This window comes from Pimephales promelas, chromosome 4 (genome assembly GCF_988280905.1).
Source record: "Pimephales promelas chromosome 4, fPimPro1.hap1.1, whole genome shotgun sequence".
Lineage (NCBI taxonomy): Eukaryota > Metazoa > Chordata > Actinopteri > Cypriniformes > Leuciscidae > Pimephales > Pimephales promelas.
In genome coordinates, this window is record NC_142772.1 from 49348922 (window position 1) to 49366379 (window position 17458).

The following is a 17458-nucleotide window of genomic DNA, read 5'->3' on the forward strand; positions in this document are numbered from 1 at the left end:
ATTGTTGCGCGATGCCAAATAATGTCAAATTTCTTCATGAATGATTTCAGGAGCGATGTCATTTCATTCTCATAGTGTTTGTTTAATGACGGGTAACGTTAGTTTGCTGTCATGTTTGATGTATAAGAGCGTCAGTTGATCTGTATTGATATTATCCTGAAAATTATTAGACACTAAGTTGTCGAACACGGTCACAGATTACTTTAAATTTAGATTATTTCATTAATATTAAGTGTAAATATTCCTCTCGTGTGAAAAATGCATTTTTAAACATACAAATGTTCCGTTTAGCTTCTTATGTAGTAATAAAAGTGCATAAAACTACATGTAAGTTATAGTTTTACATGTATAAGTTAACGTAGACTAAAGAAAGACGGGTCATTTAAAATTTATACAAATGTCACTGTCAACTACAAGTGTTGATCTGCTTTGTGTTTAGAATTAAGCTTTTAGTTTAAATTAAGCCCCAAACCAGGCTTAAACGAAACTAAACGCTTAATTATAAGCTCATTAATATTGATAATTCCATTTGTATGTGTTTAAGAGCTGTTATCACTAATACAGTTTACATGTGTCTCAATCCTGCCCACTCTGTGCATCATAATTGCTGTCAATAGCAACTTTATTTGTACAGCACAATTAAAACAACACAATGTGCTTTACAATGTCACAGAAAAAAGAAGAGGAAAAAAGCATCATATAGGCAACACAGAGTAAAATTGTCTCAACATCATCATATGGTTGTATTGATTGTCTTGATCATGTTTGTCCTGCAGTGATGCTGAAGTTTAAGTATGGAGGTCAAGGCAGTGTTCGAGATCTGGCCACTGGCGACTCCATCACTATCCGCTGCGCTCGACTCAATCAGCTTCTTCAGGTGAGAGTCTGTGGTGATTGGTTCATGAATGTGGTCACAAAATTAAAATTAGCCCATGATTTACTCACCTTCAAGTTCACCTTCTTTCAGACGAATACAGTCGGAGTTATATTAAAAAATGTCCTGGCTCTTCCAAGCTCTTTCCATAAAAGTGCATTTATCCATGATAAAAGAGCACCTATCCATGATAAAAGTGCACCTATCCATGATAAAAGAGCACCTATCCATGATAAAAGAGCACCTATCCATGATAAAAGTGCACCTATCCATGATAAAAGAGCACCTATCCATGATAAAAGAGCACCTATCCATGATAAAAGAGCAATTTATGCACAAAAATAATGGATGAAAATATATACATTTTTAATTTCTAAGATGATAGCTTGTATATACATTAACTATAAATAACTATATAAAATATAACGTGTATATAAAATCATTTCTCAATTCAACTTGATGCCTTGTACTATTACTAATTATTATTAATAAACACTACATTTTATTTAAATAACACAAATAAAGTTAATATAATTATCAGTCATATTGAACTGACAACATGTTTTCCTTCTTTTTTTTGACCTCAGGCAATCACATGCTTGAACAATGATGTATTTGACAGTTTTAAACAGTTGTGGATGTGTGTGTTTTCCAGGGGAAGTGCAGTGTGTCGGGCTCTACAGGACTGAATGTAGTGACCAGAGAAGGACTGATCGACGCTCTGCTTCTGCTCTATCAGGAGTGCGCCTCACCCGAGCTCATGAAGATCAAACATGTGGCCAACTTTGTCAATAAATGTAAGTGTCTGTTTTAGGGCTGGGTATTGACACAAATTTCACAATTCGATTCGATTTCGTTTCGATTCAATATCGATTATTTTGGATATCAGTTACAATAAATGCAAATTTTCTCAAGGAAATCAAATCTCTGAACTAATGCTGTAAACTATGGGAGTCTAGTTGGGCTTCATTAGCCTAATATGAAGGTAATAATGAACTGTTTTGTAGCTATACAAACACTTAAATTACACTTTTATTTATTTTTATAATAAGAAGATTATATGAAATATAAACATTTAAATGGTGACTGTCATAAAAACTTGCCAGATTTATTCAAATATGCATTAAATATTGAAGAACATTAAGATTATAATTCATATGTAATTTGGTGTATATATTTAGCAAAATGCTCCTCTCTAGAGTTATTTTTTCTAGCCGACTAACGAGTTTATGTGGGTTTTCTGAGGTAAATATGACGATACATTGATTACAAGCTGTTTAACTGACGTCTTTCCACGGTTGAAACGCTGATTGAGTGAATCAATGTGACATGATCCGGATTTGGATAAGTTGTCCTCTATCTTTAACACACTTTCAGATGCTCATTCATGTTTATTTGGCGCTGTGACTGGTATTATTAAGCCGGAAGAGAGATCAGCGCTGCTGCTTCTCCAGAGCGATCTCACGCCACAGCGACAAAACGCTATTTATGTTTTTGAATTTCTAAAGAAAATGGACGGAATTTTAAAATTGAGACTTTGTTTCATTTCAATAGTAACAAAGGACAAAGATTAATGCGATTTTTTTGGATGCGCGCAGCCGCGATACAATGATCCATTCATTCAAATGAAACAGGATGACTAATCGATTCTTGAGATTTTAGAATCGATATCGGTTCGTAAAAATGAGAATCGATTAATATCGAGAAATCGATATTTATTACCCAGCCCTAGTCTGTTTCGTATGAGAAAGGCGTACGAGTTTGAACCGATGAGTGAAAAACAATTTTTATATTTTTTTGGTGAACTATCCCTAAAATACAGTACAGACTTTTCTAGTAATACAAAGATACTGGAATTCTGACTGATAAGCTAATGATTAATTTAAATATAATTAATTAATTAATTAATAGATGATTCAAGTACTAGAAGATGCTTTATTTAATTGCAAAGGTGAAATGTCCAAAGTGGGCTTACATGTGCTCTTATAAACAAGCCATCTGTACGTTTCTCCCCCACACACGTGAGATGAGCACTACTCAGGAACACAATAATTCAACATGACCTATTGAAAAACAACCATTAAATGTCAAAGATGAATACCTTTCCTCCAATTTCATCATTACTTGTTTGTGTAGTATTGTGATGGTGTTGGTTTGTGTGTCTCAGATTGTGACGTGGTGGCTGAGGTCCAGGAACTGCTCCCTGGTAAGAGGGATTTTGAGGTGAAGGGGATTGTGGGAAGAGGACACTTCTCTGAGGTGCAGGTGGTGAAGGAGAGAGCGACAGGAGACGTGTACGCCATGAAGATCATGGACAAAACCAGCCTGCGTTCTCAGAACAAGGTGAGTTAAGGGAAGACCAGGCCTTTGATTTGCTGTTGAGATGTTATCATGTGACCCTGGATCACAAACCCAGTCTCGAGTCGCACGGGTGCATCTGTGGCAATAGCCGACAATGCACTGTGTGGGTCAAAATTATCGATTTTTCATTCATGCCAAAAATCATTAGGATATTAAATAAGTAAAGATCGTGTTCCATGAAGATATTTAGTAAATTTCCTACTGAAAATATATGAGATTTTTTATTTTTTGTCTCTAGCCATTGTTTACTAAAATCTTTTACAGTTCAAATCCAATAATTTCAAATGGGAATTTCACATCAAGGTGAATGAATTCCCCAACAAACGGCGTTTACTATCATCACCGTGTCCTTAAACAGCAGATCTGACCTTCTGTTACTCCAGGACTGTTATAAATGCATAAAAGCATCAACAAAGTGGCAAACCGAGTTAACTAGCATCTGAGAGGATCTAATAAAGCTAAGTTCTGCTTGTATTGTGTAGGTGGCGTTCTTTGAGGAGGAGAGAGCGATCCTGGCCTTGAACTCCAGTCCCTGGATCCCTCAACTTCAACACGCTTTCCAGGACCAGCAGCACGTCTATCTGGTGAGTGATGACTCTCACGGTCACGACTGCCCTTAGCGTCCCAATCCACTTTGGCTAGTTTAACGACGGGAAAAATGGTCGTGGTCTAAAAGAGTTACAGGGTACCCGCGGGGGTCTTAAAAGCCTTGAAAAAGTCTTGAATTTGATCGTCTCAAATTAAGGCCTTAAAAGCCTTGAATTTAGTATACAAGTCTTGGATTTCGTTACAAAGGTCTTATTTTTTTATTTTTTTTTTTTGCCTTTCCTAGGATTAAGTTCATACCGTAACAAAATTAACTAATGTAGGCTAATTCTATTTGTATGCAGCGTTGAGTGCCCCTCGCACTCCACGTTATAGCAGAAAAAGGATCGCGTGCGCACCCCATACTATGGTTACTAGGCAAGTGAGGTACAGAACAAGGTACTAGCCTTGTTTAATCCGCTGTGGCCACAAATGACCGAATTTAAACCCCAAATAAGAGCTTTTCTGTTAAAAGAACATATTTTCTACCCTGTCTTTTCAATAGTAACGTTATCTGGCAACCATGCGCGCGCTCTCTCTACACTGCTGAAGAAGCGCGGATTAGCTGAAAACACACACAAGCTGGAGTGCAGCGATCTTTAAGATTTTCTACTTAAATTAAAGTGTCATTTAGTCGGTCTGTGTTCCGTAACGAGCCGCTTGCGCTGTTTGTGCGACTAAATCTGTAATCAAAATGCAGGCTGATATCCAGCAGTGTTCATACGAGCAAGAATGCAATGTTTATATCCAAACGATTTCAAATGTGACATTGATTTTATACAATAGTAAAAAAGAAAAGATTAATGGTAACATTAAGTGATGTACATGTACTAAAACAGCATTGTCAGGCTTGCTCTATAACGAAATATGTGGCTTTGAACGAATCGTGAGATTCAATGAATGAATGACATAAAGATAGCGAGTTACCGCCACCTAATGGCGATTATAATGTTTTTTAACATTGCATATTTAATGAACATTGTTTTATTTAAAGCATTTTTTTAGAGGTATTATTAAGGTAAATAAATGAAATGGAAAAATTGATTAAAGGGGACAAATATTGTCCCTGAATCATGGAAAAGGTGTCGCATATTATAATCGCATATTAAATCGCAATCGCAATATTGGTTAAAAAAAATTATATTATTATTATTTTCCATAATCGTTCAGCCCTAATTCCAAGTAGCCTCGTTGTACATAATTATTTTCTAGGGTTTGAAATGTATACAGATTTGACATTTTCCCCTTATACTTCTGTCGGAATGGGTACGAAGTTGGCATTGAATTTCATCTGAAATGGTATTAAAAAGGTCTTAAAAAGCCTTGAATTTAAGTTGGTGGATCCTGGGGGTACCCTGAGTTACCTCTATTCTCTTAACCCTCTGGGGTTGTTCGTTTCAGAGTCACACTCGGGGTGTTCAGGTCCAAATGGACTCAAAGGGCGGGATTCATATTTAAAAAAAAAAAAAAAATCATGATTTTTTTTTTTTACTCGTTTTTTATAATATTTTTTCTTTTCTTTTTTGGTGTTTTGAGAAAATTTCAAAAATAAAAAAAAAATATAATTAGTATTAATGCAATAATTATGACAAAATGTCCCCCCATTGAACATAATAGAAAAAAATATTTTCACATTTTTTTTTTAAAGCTGTATTTCATTTTAGAGTCAAGCCTAGGCCTCATAAAAGCAATTTTTGAAATGAGATGGATGCCATCTGGTGGACAAACTGAGCATTTTAAAAATGCAAAACACATGTATAATCTGAATTTTTGTGTGTGTGTATAAAAGTGTGTTTGTGTGTGTGTGTCTGTTTTGCACTCTTGATGTTTTATAGATTCACCCCTTCACAGTTGTGTGCTTTTTTTCAAGATCGTGGCTGATTTGTAGATTGTACGCACAAAAAAACTCAGTATTTTCTAGTGCTGTAGCGGCGCATCGATGATTCGACGTCAAAATTGCGTCGACGTCATATTTTTTCGTCGACGCTTCTTTATTTATTTATTTTTTGCATGTTCCCGGCGGTACAGCTTGCCACACACACGTGGGAGACCGAAACATTGCAGAATAGAGGACGAAGACAACTAGAAGTGAATGTGCTATCCATTAAATGAATCACACACAGTAAACAAACCCTTAAGAAAAAAAATTGCAATTTAGACGCGCAAACTGGGTGCCGGTGTGGTAAGACGTACAAGCTCGGGCAGATTCGGCTTGAAGTCGTTACCGGACGCGGCGCCGGGCGGCGGGCGCGTTGTTACAAAAAAAGGCATACACACAGCCAGCCACAGTCTTCCTGGTCTTGCGCACCCAACGGGTCATTTTTGCCGTGCGCACATTCGCGCTCGTGCGGACGTGTCGAGTATAAACAAGGCTTTACTCCGTGTCAGCAGTCAGCACGCGCTCTGATCAGTAGGTGAACTCCGCCTCCGACTCCGTTTTCCCTCCTCAGCTGATATTAATATTTAAACATTCTTTATGATAAAAAATGTTTGTAAAAAATATTTTAATAACACTGTTTTGGCGGTTGTAGAGTTATGATGGTGTTCAAATACATAACATTAGACTAACGTTAGCCAGCTTATAGTATCTTGATTCAGTATGCTAGTATTTATTTGAGATATTGTTTTTAATTAATTGAGCAGCAGAAAAAATATTCTTTATATTATTCGTCCAATTAGTCATTAGATTAGTCGACTAATCGATAAAATAATCGCCCAACTAATCGTTTAGTTAATAATCGTTTACCCCAGCCCTAGTATTTTCACATTTTGGCCAATTTCCCATTCATTTTCCATGCAGGTCCATTTGCACCCGAACACCCCAAGTGTGACTATTTTTTTTACAACCACTTAGACTATTCGCATCCTGTCCCCAATTTTTTTGGGGTGTTCAAATACCAAATACCAACAAAGTCACCAAATTTCGGGCCATTCCGAGGAAGCTGTGATTTTAAAAAAATAAATTATTTAAATTCTTCGGGTCCATTTGGGCCGAACAACCCCAGAGGGTTAATGAGTAATGGGTGTGTTTTGGGTGTATTGTGCAATAAACCAATCAGAGTCTCGTCTCCCTGTCCCTTTAAAAGCCAGTTTCTCTCGGTGTGGCGGATTCGCTATTTAGATGGAGGAATTTGATAGTGGAAAGACAGAACGAGTGAGTGAGCGAGACAATAACTATATTAGCATCCACTCCACATCAACACACAGTGCTGTTCTGTTTATTATAAGCACATGTGGTCATATGGAAAGGGGCGGGGCATTTCCCAGGCACACTCGAAGCGCTCGACCAATCACAACACAGTGCTCAAGCCAACCAATCAGAGCACAGTGTGCTTTTCAGGAGGAGGGGCTTCATAGAGACAGGAAGTAAACAGAGCGTTACTGACAGACTGGGAAGAGAGGAGCCGCAACAATGGAGAATATGAGGAGAATAATCAACATTCAAGCAGGAGAACCTGTTCTAGTAGAGCCTGAGGCATAATGCATGATGGGGCTGCATTATTGCACTAAAAATCCTTTGCCTCAATGGTGTGGCATAAATACATGCTTTGTCTGTCTTTCTAATGGATGTTTGTGATCACAGCGAGTGTTCAGTGTTCCCGTCCTGTGTAAACCGCGTCTGAGTCTTTCATCTGTAGAAAGCTTTGACGATGAGAACATGATGTTTACTTTGAGTTTAGATTTTTCCTGTAGATATGTGCGAGTTACAACATAGATATCCCATTACACAGCGCTGGAAACCAGGAGCGTACAAGTTTATATAAGGCCTTTCATTCCACAAATCTCCAGCATTCACCATGGATTTAGTGTAGTAACGCTAACTCAAATCATGCGAAATAAATACTCGATTGTTTTACGTTATTCATGTTAGGGTTCGTATGGCATGATTTATCGAGGACTTTCAACATTTTTTCCAGCACTTCACATCTGTTTAAATGTGATGACCTAAAACATTATTTGTTCATCCTGCAAAGGTTGTCCCCATTTGTAAAACTCTGAAGTCTAAGGATGAGTGGCAAACAAACACTTTTATTTTAAAAATAAAATTACTACTATAACCAGTAGAGGGCGCCAGATGAGCACTTTGATGGGCCATTTCCTCTCTTTTTTTTCCACACACATTTTGCTTTTAAATTTATATTTGAAGAGTTCAGATGCAAAAGCCTCTAAATGCCATTTGAAATTTTCTTCAAAAATGACAATTTTTATCAAACTTGTATATTTAAGTTCAGTAATTTCACTTAAATGACAATTAATAGGTAATCTTCAATGCCATTTAAGTGAAATTACTGAACTTAAATATACAAGCTTGATAAAAATGATCATTTTAGAAGAAAATTTCAAAGGGCACTTAGAGACTTTTGCGTCTGAACTCTTCATTTATACATCATAAATTCAGTATTAATAGATATCAAATCATAAAGACATTTTTTAAAGTTAGCCAATTATTTTTACTGAAGTAGAAACTAAAAAAAAAAGTGTAAAGCACTTTTGGACTGAATTGTCCGTTCGCAAAGACCCGCCTCCTTTAGTTACTGTTGCTATGTCCGATAAGCCACGCCCCTTGTCCTCACGCAGTGACGCACACATTGCGGAGCAGAGAGGTTCAGATAGGTCTAACAGTAATATTCAAGTAAAAATACCACAGAAATGGAATAATCCAATATAGTCATAACTAGGCATGCACCGATATGAACATTTTGGCCGATAACCGATAATTCTTTATATTTTAAAATCCGATAACCGATATATCGGTCGATAAATCTAAATCTGAATCCAAATTTTCTGATTACAAAAGCAAAAGTTTCGCCATTTAAAATCCATGTCTCAAGCACACAATTATAATATTCTCATGATTAATGTAGCCGATAAATGAACTATATTTTCCTTTTTTGAATTTTTAAGCAATTCATAATCATCATATTGAACAGTGCACATCTAAAGTGTCTCAACTGAAGGAAATAATACATTATTTATCAGCTTGACATTTTGTTATCGGGCCGATAACGATAATATTAAATGTGAACAGATATTAGCCGATACCGATATGTTGGCCGATATATCTAGTCACAGCTGTATAAGTTAAATATACATTGTATCTATATTAGGGAAAGCCCTAAAAATTGCCATTTACATTGGCTGTTTGCTACAGGAAGGGTGTGTTTGTGGTGGATAAGATTGCATTGGTGCACAGGAAGAGGGTAATTGCCGCCCCACGCAGGATCTGTGGGGATTGGAGGAGGTTTTCCAGGTTCTCATGAGGGCAAAGTCAGGAATCACAAAGTGACTAAAGAGACAGTTTTCTATTTCTGCCTCCTCCTTCGTTCCCAACGCCTCCGGCTAAAGAAGGGGGGAAGAAACGAGTAATCTGTCTTTACCCGAGCGATGTGCTGAAAAGACCCTCGCTAGCTTGTTGCTAGGAAACGTGGGCTAGAATCCCTCGCTTTCCGCTTGTGTTGTGTCCCGCCGGCTTTGCTTTCCATTCATGCTTTCGTGTGTGTGTGTGTGTGTGTTAGCCCCACGGACAGAGGCGTGAGGAGCCGTTGGGCTTCAGTAACGGTGTGGAGGGTCGTTTCTGTCCGATGAAGAACGAGGGACTGATGATGATGAGTGTGTGTTTGATGGAAAGGAGTTTGTGTTGTACAAGCCATTTGATGTTTGTATGTGTGTGATATGTTAGATTGTTATTCATGTTAAAGAAAGGGTGATTATCTATGTGTCTTTCAGTCCGTTTGTGTAAAGCTGCGTTCACTACCAGCGTATCTTTGCATCTATCGTTCATCATGGAACATATCATTCCATATATGCTTCTACACTGCTTCACTTATTTAGTATTTTTGTTTTGTTTCCAGGCCAAAATCTAAAATTTATTAGATCAAGATGGATTGACTAGATGAGTAAAATGACGTAAGATATTATGTCTTGTTTTCTAGGGAATTAAGTGATTTTTTTTTTTGCTTAAAAAAAAAGCAATCTGCCAACGGGGTTTAGACTTAGACTTAGAAAACTTTAATGTCATCGAATGGCAATTTGTTGTGCAATACAGGCATATTGACATATAATCACACATAATCCACAACACAAACATTATCCACATACACAAATAGTTTTCTGTTTGAATTAACATTATTTTTCTGACCCCATTGAGAGATCATTTTGCATTTTTTAAGCATCAACTCACTTAGTATGTCTTTTTTTCTGGGGGAATTAAACAAAATGATCTTATGTCATTTTACTCGTCTAATAAATGAATCTTGATTTAAGAATTTTTTGATATTTGGACTGGAAACAAGACAAAATACTGAGTGACAAAAGCATTTTAGCAGTCTATCTAATCGTTTATCTATTATAATGGAAATTGATCATTAAAACTTGCATTTAACAGAAAGAGATACAAATAGATAAAAATCAAATGGAAAATTGCCTCGTGTCACATCCCTTGTGTATAGATTATCTATGTTTCTTCTTTCCTGTTGTGGCGGTTAGCAAACAGAATTGCATTAGCGCGCGCGCCCACTGTCCCACATGGCGTCTTCTCCATCATTACCATATTTATAGTCGGCGAACACTTCAGTTTAGCTAAGTCGCGAGCCAGAAAGTTAACGTATTTAACGTATGTCTAGCAATATGCGTTACGCTTTCGTTTTTTTTTTTTTACCTATAATTAAAACACAAAGTTAGGCTTAGTGTAACGGCTAACTAGATGTTTGTTTTGATACAATAAATTGTAACTGGATACTTTGACGGCCTGTTGCTATGGTTACTCACAGCTAATGCTGCCAGCGCATTCATTTATTAACCCTTGTGTTATGTTGCGGGTCAATTTGACCCGTTTAGATTTTCTAGTTGTTGGAAATACTGGTTAACCTATATATTTTTTCTTGATATTTTGTGACTTTTTCTCATTTATCCTCATGAACATGCATGCAAAGTTTCAACATGCTGGTGTTTTTTGACATATACAAACATAATTACTATTACGTTCGTGATGTTCGCGGGTCAATTTGACCCGCATATTTTAACACTCTAATGCAACTGTACCGACCCAAAATAATAACATTTAGTGGTTATATTTTGTTATTTTATTTTTTTACTACCTTATGAAGCGAAAAAAATTGCTTTTCCACACTTATTTCAATACAGAAAAATATTGTGTCAGCCACAGATGGTAAAAATTACCTTTCATTTATATTTTCAAGCTACCTGAAATAATATTAACCTTTGTTTTTTTTTTCTTGATATTTTTGTGACTTTTTCTCCTTTATCATCATGAACATGCATGCAAAGTTTCAACATGCTGGTGTTTTTTGACATATACAAACTAAATTACTATTACGTTTGTGATGTTCGCGGGTCAGTTTGACCCTCATAGGCAGCTATTCAAAAGCAACTGTACAGACACAAAATAAAAACATTTATTTTATGTATGTCAGGGCATCAACTCCAGTTCTAAAGTGTAAGTGTATCTAAAAGTGCTCTAACCCTAACCAAACTTGAAAAAAGCTAAATAATGGTGTTCAGAATTAATTGCAAATTACAAATGAAAATCTTTTACAGACACAGATAGTAAAATAAGCTCTCATTTTTAAGCTCTCTTGGTGTCTGAAAATCCTACATATAAGGTTTGGTTAAAAGCTAGGTATTTCAAAGGCAGCTTCACAGACCCCAAAAAATAAATAAAAAACATTTATTTGATGTATGTTTTTGTTATGTCTGGTTTCTGTTCATTTTCAAATTTTGTCAAAACAAAACAGTTTTAAAAAATGGTTAAAACACATGTTCATTAAATCATATCTTCAGATATATATTTTTTGGAATATTTGAAAAATGTTGATATTAAAAGTTTACAGTTTGAACCTGAATCTTTGTTGGTTTTCATAGTGTGATTTTTGAGGAATTGTATTTAATCCAATTAGGGTCAATTTGACCCGAACCATAAGGGGTGTACACAGAAATCCAACATAACACAAGGGTTAATATTGAGCGGTAAACAGTCAGTTTCACCAGAACTCCTCTATCACTTTTTATTGGACACCCTGCAGCCAATCAGAATGAAGTATTCACCCAGACCACGGTATAAGTGTAATTAGTCTTAGTGAGATGAAGGAATCTGTCATTTTACTACACAGATGCTTCATATGGTTTCAAAAATGGTTAAAAATGACGCTTGTAAACCCCTCACATGCGTCACGTGGCCGAGTCTCGTGTAATCTTTAGGGAGTTTTGGGACATAATTTGAATAATTATGATCACTTTCATGCTCTATTCCTGTAAAATCACTCCGGCTATTTAGCATCCTCTTCTAAAAATGACTTTTTGATGAATTAGTCAAACGAGACTCTCGCCGATGCTCAATTAGAGGCGCGGCGCTGCTGTAAATCACTGAATAATCACAGTACATATTTAACGATATTCAGAATCGGTGTGCGGGAGAAATCGCTGGTGTTTATGTCCTGTATGTAATAATTATCTTCAGCCTGTGGTGTGGTTTCAGGCTGGCGATCTTCTGCTATAAATAACCGTGCAGTCGTTCTCTCTCTTTCCTTGGGTTTACACCAACACCACTCTCTCTAGATGCAGTTTAGGCTAACTAGCTAATTGTCTAATTAGATTGATAATGATGTAATCACCAGCTTTTATTTAGAGACGAGCGGCTGCTAATTAAACCCATGTGATTCCATCAGACGTCTGTGTCGAACGGGCGGAAATGGTTCGTTTTTGGATGATAATGTGCAATAATAGATTCACTTACAGGTGATTATGTAATATATCACGTTGTGAGATCTGATGCTCGGAGTTTCGTTCTTGTTTTAAACGCTTTATGTGGTTCTGTGAAAATATGATACACTTTGATTGTCGTTGCATTACATTGTCAAAGCAAGAGTCATTTATCAACTTTACAAACAAAACAGATGGCAAAAGATTGTACAGTTTTAACCCTTAAAGACCTAGACCATTTTTGGAGCACCTGCACCGCTTGTTCTTTTTTTTGTTTTTCTAACCCATTATAGCAGTCAGCATCAAGTGCCATATATCATTTTTATCAGGAGAACTTGAAATTTCAATCTATCTCATTTAAATAATCCAATTTTACATTTCATTTGTCTTAGAATGGATGAATTTACCAGATTTAAGAAAAACGGCAGCATATTTGTAGTGATTTTTTTTTACTCAACTCAAACAAATCCTCCTGAAGTTTGGATTTTTTCCTTTAGAAAGCTGTACTTGGATATTTTACATTTCCAGATGTAATTTTGACTACATGCAACAATCCCTAAGCAAGTTATAGGTATTTATTACAACATTATTATAGGCAATTTTCAGTGAAAAGCATTGTTTCAGTGAAAACAGTGTTTTTCATACTGACAATTTAGATGTGTCCAAAATAGTTAAGGAAGTAACATAAATAGAAACATTGTAGTAGAACAATGAAGCAAAAAAAAAAAAAACGTATATATAAATAAAACTTATATATATAGACTAATTGATTAAATGAAATGAAGAGAAAAGATTTTGTAGAATTGGTTTTAGAGCTGCACAATTTTTTTTAAAGCTCTATTATAATTTTAATAATATAGTAGTAATAATAATAATGATATTTAAAATGCAATTTTTAAAATGTATAATTATAATATAGTAGTAATACTTGGCTCTATATAATAACATTTTAGTAGTAGTTATGGTACTAATAATAATATTTAAAATGGAAATTATTTTAAAGCCCTATATTGTAATTATTATTAATAAAATATGATATTTTTTTTCTAGCTCTATATAATTATAATAATTTAAATGTTTTTTTAGAGGCTTGGAGATTAGCAGTAATCGCAACAGTAATATTTAAAATGCAAATGATTTTAAAGTCCTATATAATTATTAATAATATTTAAAATGTTTTTTTAAATATAAGCTCTATGTAATAATAATGATTATATTTCAAATAAGAATGATTTTAAAGCTTTATTGAATTACGAGAATAATAATAAAATACATACTAAACACTGAATTAAGAACAGTGTCACGTTTCAACTTTATTTAATTAAATCCGCAGCCATTGCTATTTAATGATCGCTGTATTTAGATGAATCATGCCGCACTAACTTTTTGGATATTTTCTTATCTATAGCGATGATATTTAGACATTAAGTGTGTCTTAAGCTTCTTTAAATGAGGTAAACGGATGAATCTGGTCAGTGTTGTGTTCTTACCCCTGTGTGTGTGTGTGTGTTTTGAGCAGGTGATGGAGTATCTGCCCGGCGGTGACCTCCTGGCTCTGATGAACCGATATGAAGATCAGATAGATGAGTCGATGGCTCAGTTTTACCTGGCCGAGCTCGTTCAGGCCCTGCACTCGCTGCATCAGATGGGATACGTTCACAGGTACCACCAAACACACAACCTGCGTTAAATAGCCAATATACGTCACATCCTTGAACACGATTGTCTACTTGCTGTTGTTAGTCACTGATAGGTGGTATTTATTAGGGGGAGGGGCATTCTTACTCTAGAGAGCATTTGATTGGACGGTATTTGCTTTTGAGTTGTCTGATGTTGTCGTTTTGTGTTTTTAAATTTTCCCTTCTCGGGAAAGAAATAGTAAATATAAATGTTTATCTTTTATTTATTTGTTTTTGGAAAAGAGACTGCAATCTATATAATTTATGTATAATTGTGAAAAAATATGTATTTATTTATACACTGTACATTTTTATGCTAGTTTTAGTTTCATTCATGTATAATTTGGTGTCATATTTTTTTACACGCACATATATATTTTTTATATATATACAAACATGCATTGTACATGTTAATGCTAGTTTATTCATAACTTATCTATAATTTTGAATTACATATATGCACTCACACACATATTTATTTATATACACTTTTGTACATATTTATGCTAGTTTATTAATTTATCTATAATTTTTTTGTATCTTATTTATACACATTTATTTTATATATTTATTTATTTCTATACATGTACGTATTGAACATTTATGCTAGTATAATAATAATTTGTGAAATTGTGCATCTTATTTATATATGTTTTTTTTATACATACACACATTGTACATATTTATGCTAGTATAATAATAATTTGTATTATATATATATATATATATGTGTGTGTGTGTGTGTGTGTGTGTGTGTGTGTGTGTGTGTATGCTCTATGTAGTAATTAAAATAAATCATCATAAACAATAAATTATTTTTCCTCATTGATTTCTGCTTGTTTTGTCAGGAATATTAAACCAGAGAACATTCTGATCGACCGCACGGGTCACATTAAACTGGCCGACTTCGGATCGGCAGCCAGACTGACGGCTAACAGAACGGTAACGAGTGTGAAGACATGATTATTTATATATATATATACATAATATACACACACACACACACACACACACACATATATATATATATCAAAGAGAAACCCTTTCATGTGATGCTGAATAAATGGGTTTAAATTAGTGGTCAATTAATTTAAAAAAATTAACTAGATTAATCAATTTTTTTGTGTGATTAATCACAATTAAAACACTTAATTTCTTCTTTATATATATTTTATAATGTAATGTAATAATTTCACTGTTTATCTCCAAATTAATGTCGAAACAACAAAGACAGCATATTTTAAACTCTTGTTTAAGTCTTTTTCTGAATAAAGGTCAGTATCACTGAAACTAAAACAGCTTCTGATGTCTCGATGAAATACATTTTTCCCCGAAATTTACGCATTCATTTTAGCCATTACAGTGTAAATGAAAGCTATACTTTTTTTTTTATACTTTTATTAGGCTTCAAAAAATATATCAACTTTATATAAACAAAGTCATCAAAATATATAAACAATCCTCACAAACTCATAATAAATGTCATATTTACCTGTGCACTTCCTGTCTAACAGGTAGCAGAAATATACAGAAGTTGAATAAAGTTATCATACAGTCTGCACGCATAAATTATAAATGAATTGTTGGCTAATCCTTATTAAAGCTACAGTTAGTTTTTATTATTATTTTTCTCTGTTGCCTTTGTTCTTCGATCACCTTCCCTGACAGACAGAATTATTGTCTGCTGTCCCTTTAAGAGCGGCCGCTGCTGCACGACACATCTCACACTCTACGTTCAACTCTACGCGTTGACAGCCCTAGTTTATATATGTTGTCAGTGCAGCATGTTTGACTTCGATATCCACAGGTTAATTTGTTGGTTATTTGGAATAGGTGACGTGCTCCAAACTCCCGGCGGGATCTCCAGACTTCATGGCCCCTGAGATCCTGTCGGGACTCGACTGCGGCCCCGAGAGCGACTGGTGGTCCCTGGGCGTCATCGCTTATGAAATGATCTACATGAAATCACCCTTCGCTGACGGCACGTCCACTAGAACCATCAACAACATCATCAACTTTCAGGTGAATCCAGCAGTGTGGATTACATTTTAGTATTAATCCTCTAGCTCAGACGTTAGAGCGTTGGCGCTTGCAACGCCAAGGTCACAGGTTCGATTCCCAGGGAAAGCAAGAACTGATAAGAATGCAAGTGTGTGCCTTGAAATGCAATGTAAGTCACGTCTGCTAAATGCATAAATGTTAATTATTATATGTATTAATTAAGCAGCAACCTTCATATACTGCAATTGGCCAATTCATCAATTGGCCACTAGAGGCTGGCTGCAGAAGAGAGTCAATCCCATAGAGCTACATGTTAAAATGCCCAACTTTACAGCAGAATAAACAATGTTTTTTTTTTTAAAAACTTATCCATTTAAATTATATTAAGCCTTAAAGTTGTGCTTAATTAAGGGCGTGGCCACTTGAGTGACAGGTGGATTGCCGCTGATGTCACTACTAGCCGTTTGTCTGCTGTGTGTTAGCGTCCCGTCACCTTAGCTAATCCGCTTCGCTGCACGTGTTCGTTTATCCGGGAGTGACACGCGTCCAAGATGGCGACGGCCGGCTCCGCCCACTTTAGGTTTCGAAAATGCTCTTCAGAAACACTACATAACGATCACTACATCTATGAAATTATTTCTGAAACGCCTCCATTGTAGTCTTGATTTTCTTCCGGGAACGAACACGTCACAGTATTCCTCATTTAAATAATTAATGCGCAGAATAAAGGGGCGGGGCCTGGTTGAGTTAGTTAGTAGTGTGTTAAACTGGCGGTTATGGAAAGGGGCGGGACATTTCCCAAACACTCTCGAAGCGCTCGACCAATCACAACACACTTCTCAAGCCGACCAATCAGAGCACAGTGTGCTTTTCAGGAGGAGGGGCTTCATAGAGACAGGAAGTAAACAGAGCGTTACTGACAGACTGGGAAGAGAGGAGCCGCAACAATGGAGAATATGAGGAGAATAATCAACATTCAAGTTCACTTAACATCATTAAAAAACATCATCAACACTTTGAAAAAGAACATTAAATGGCATTTTTAAATTATAAGTAAATCTTTGTTTTATTTAAGAGTGAACACATATCACGAAATTTGCTGAACTTTGTTGAAATGGTGATATTTATAGCAATATATATACATTTTTAGCAATACCAAGTCAAGCCACTTTTATTTCTATAGGGCTTTATACAATGCAATTATTTTCCAAAGCAGCTTCACAGTGATAAACTGAAAAAT

General features: G+C 35.5%; 1 protein-coding gene across 4 annotated transcripts in view; it reads left to right on the plus strand.

Moving 5' to 3' along the window:
* cita (citron rho-interacting serine/threonine kinase a) overlaps positions 1-17458 on the plus strand; it is a 93158-nt gene that overhangs the window by 227 nt on the left and 75473 nt on the right. For all 4 annotated transcript variants that reach the window (XM_089130668.1, XM_089130670.1, XM_089130669.1 and 1 more), the window contains exons 2-8: positions 777-877; positions 1530-1671; positions 3042-3217; positions 3718-3819; positions 14058-14200; positions 15066-15159; positions 16051-16239. In XM_089130668.1, coding sequence (XP_088986794.1) covers positions 779-877; positions 1530-1671; positions 3042-3217; positions 3718-3819; positions 14058-14200; positions 15066-15159; positions 16051-16239 — 945 coding nt within the window. In that variant the 5' untranslated portion in view covers positions 777-778. The remainder of the gene's footprint in view (positions 1-776; positions 878-1529; positions 1672-3041; positions 3218-3717; positions 3820-14057; positions 14201-15065; positions 15160-16050; positions 16240-17458) is intronic.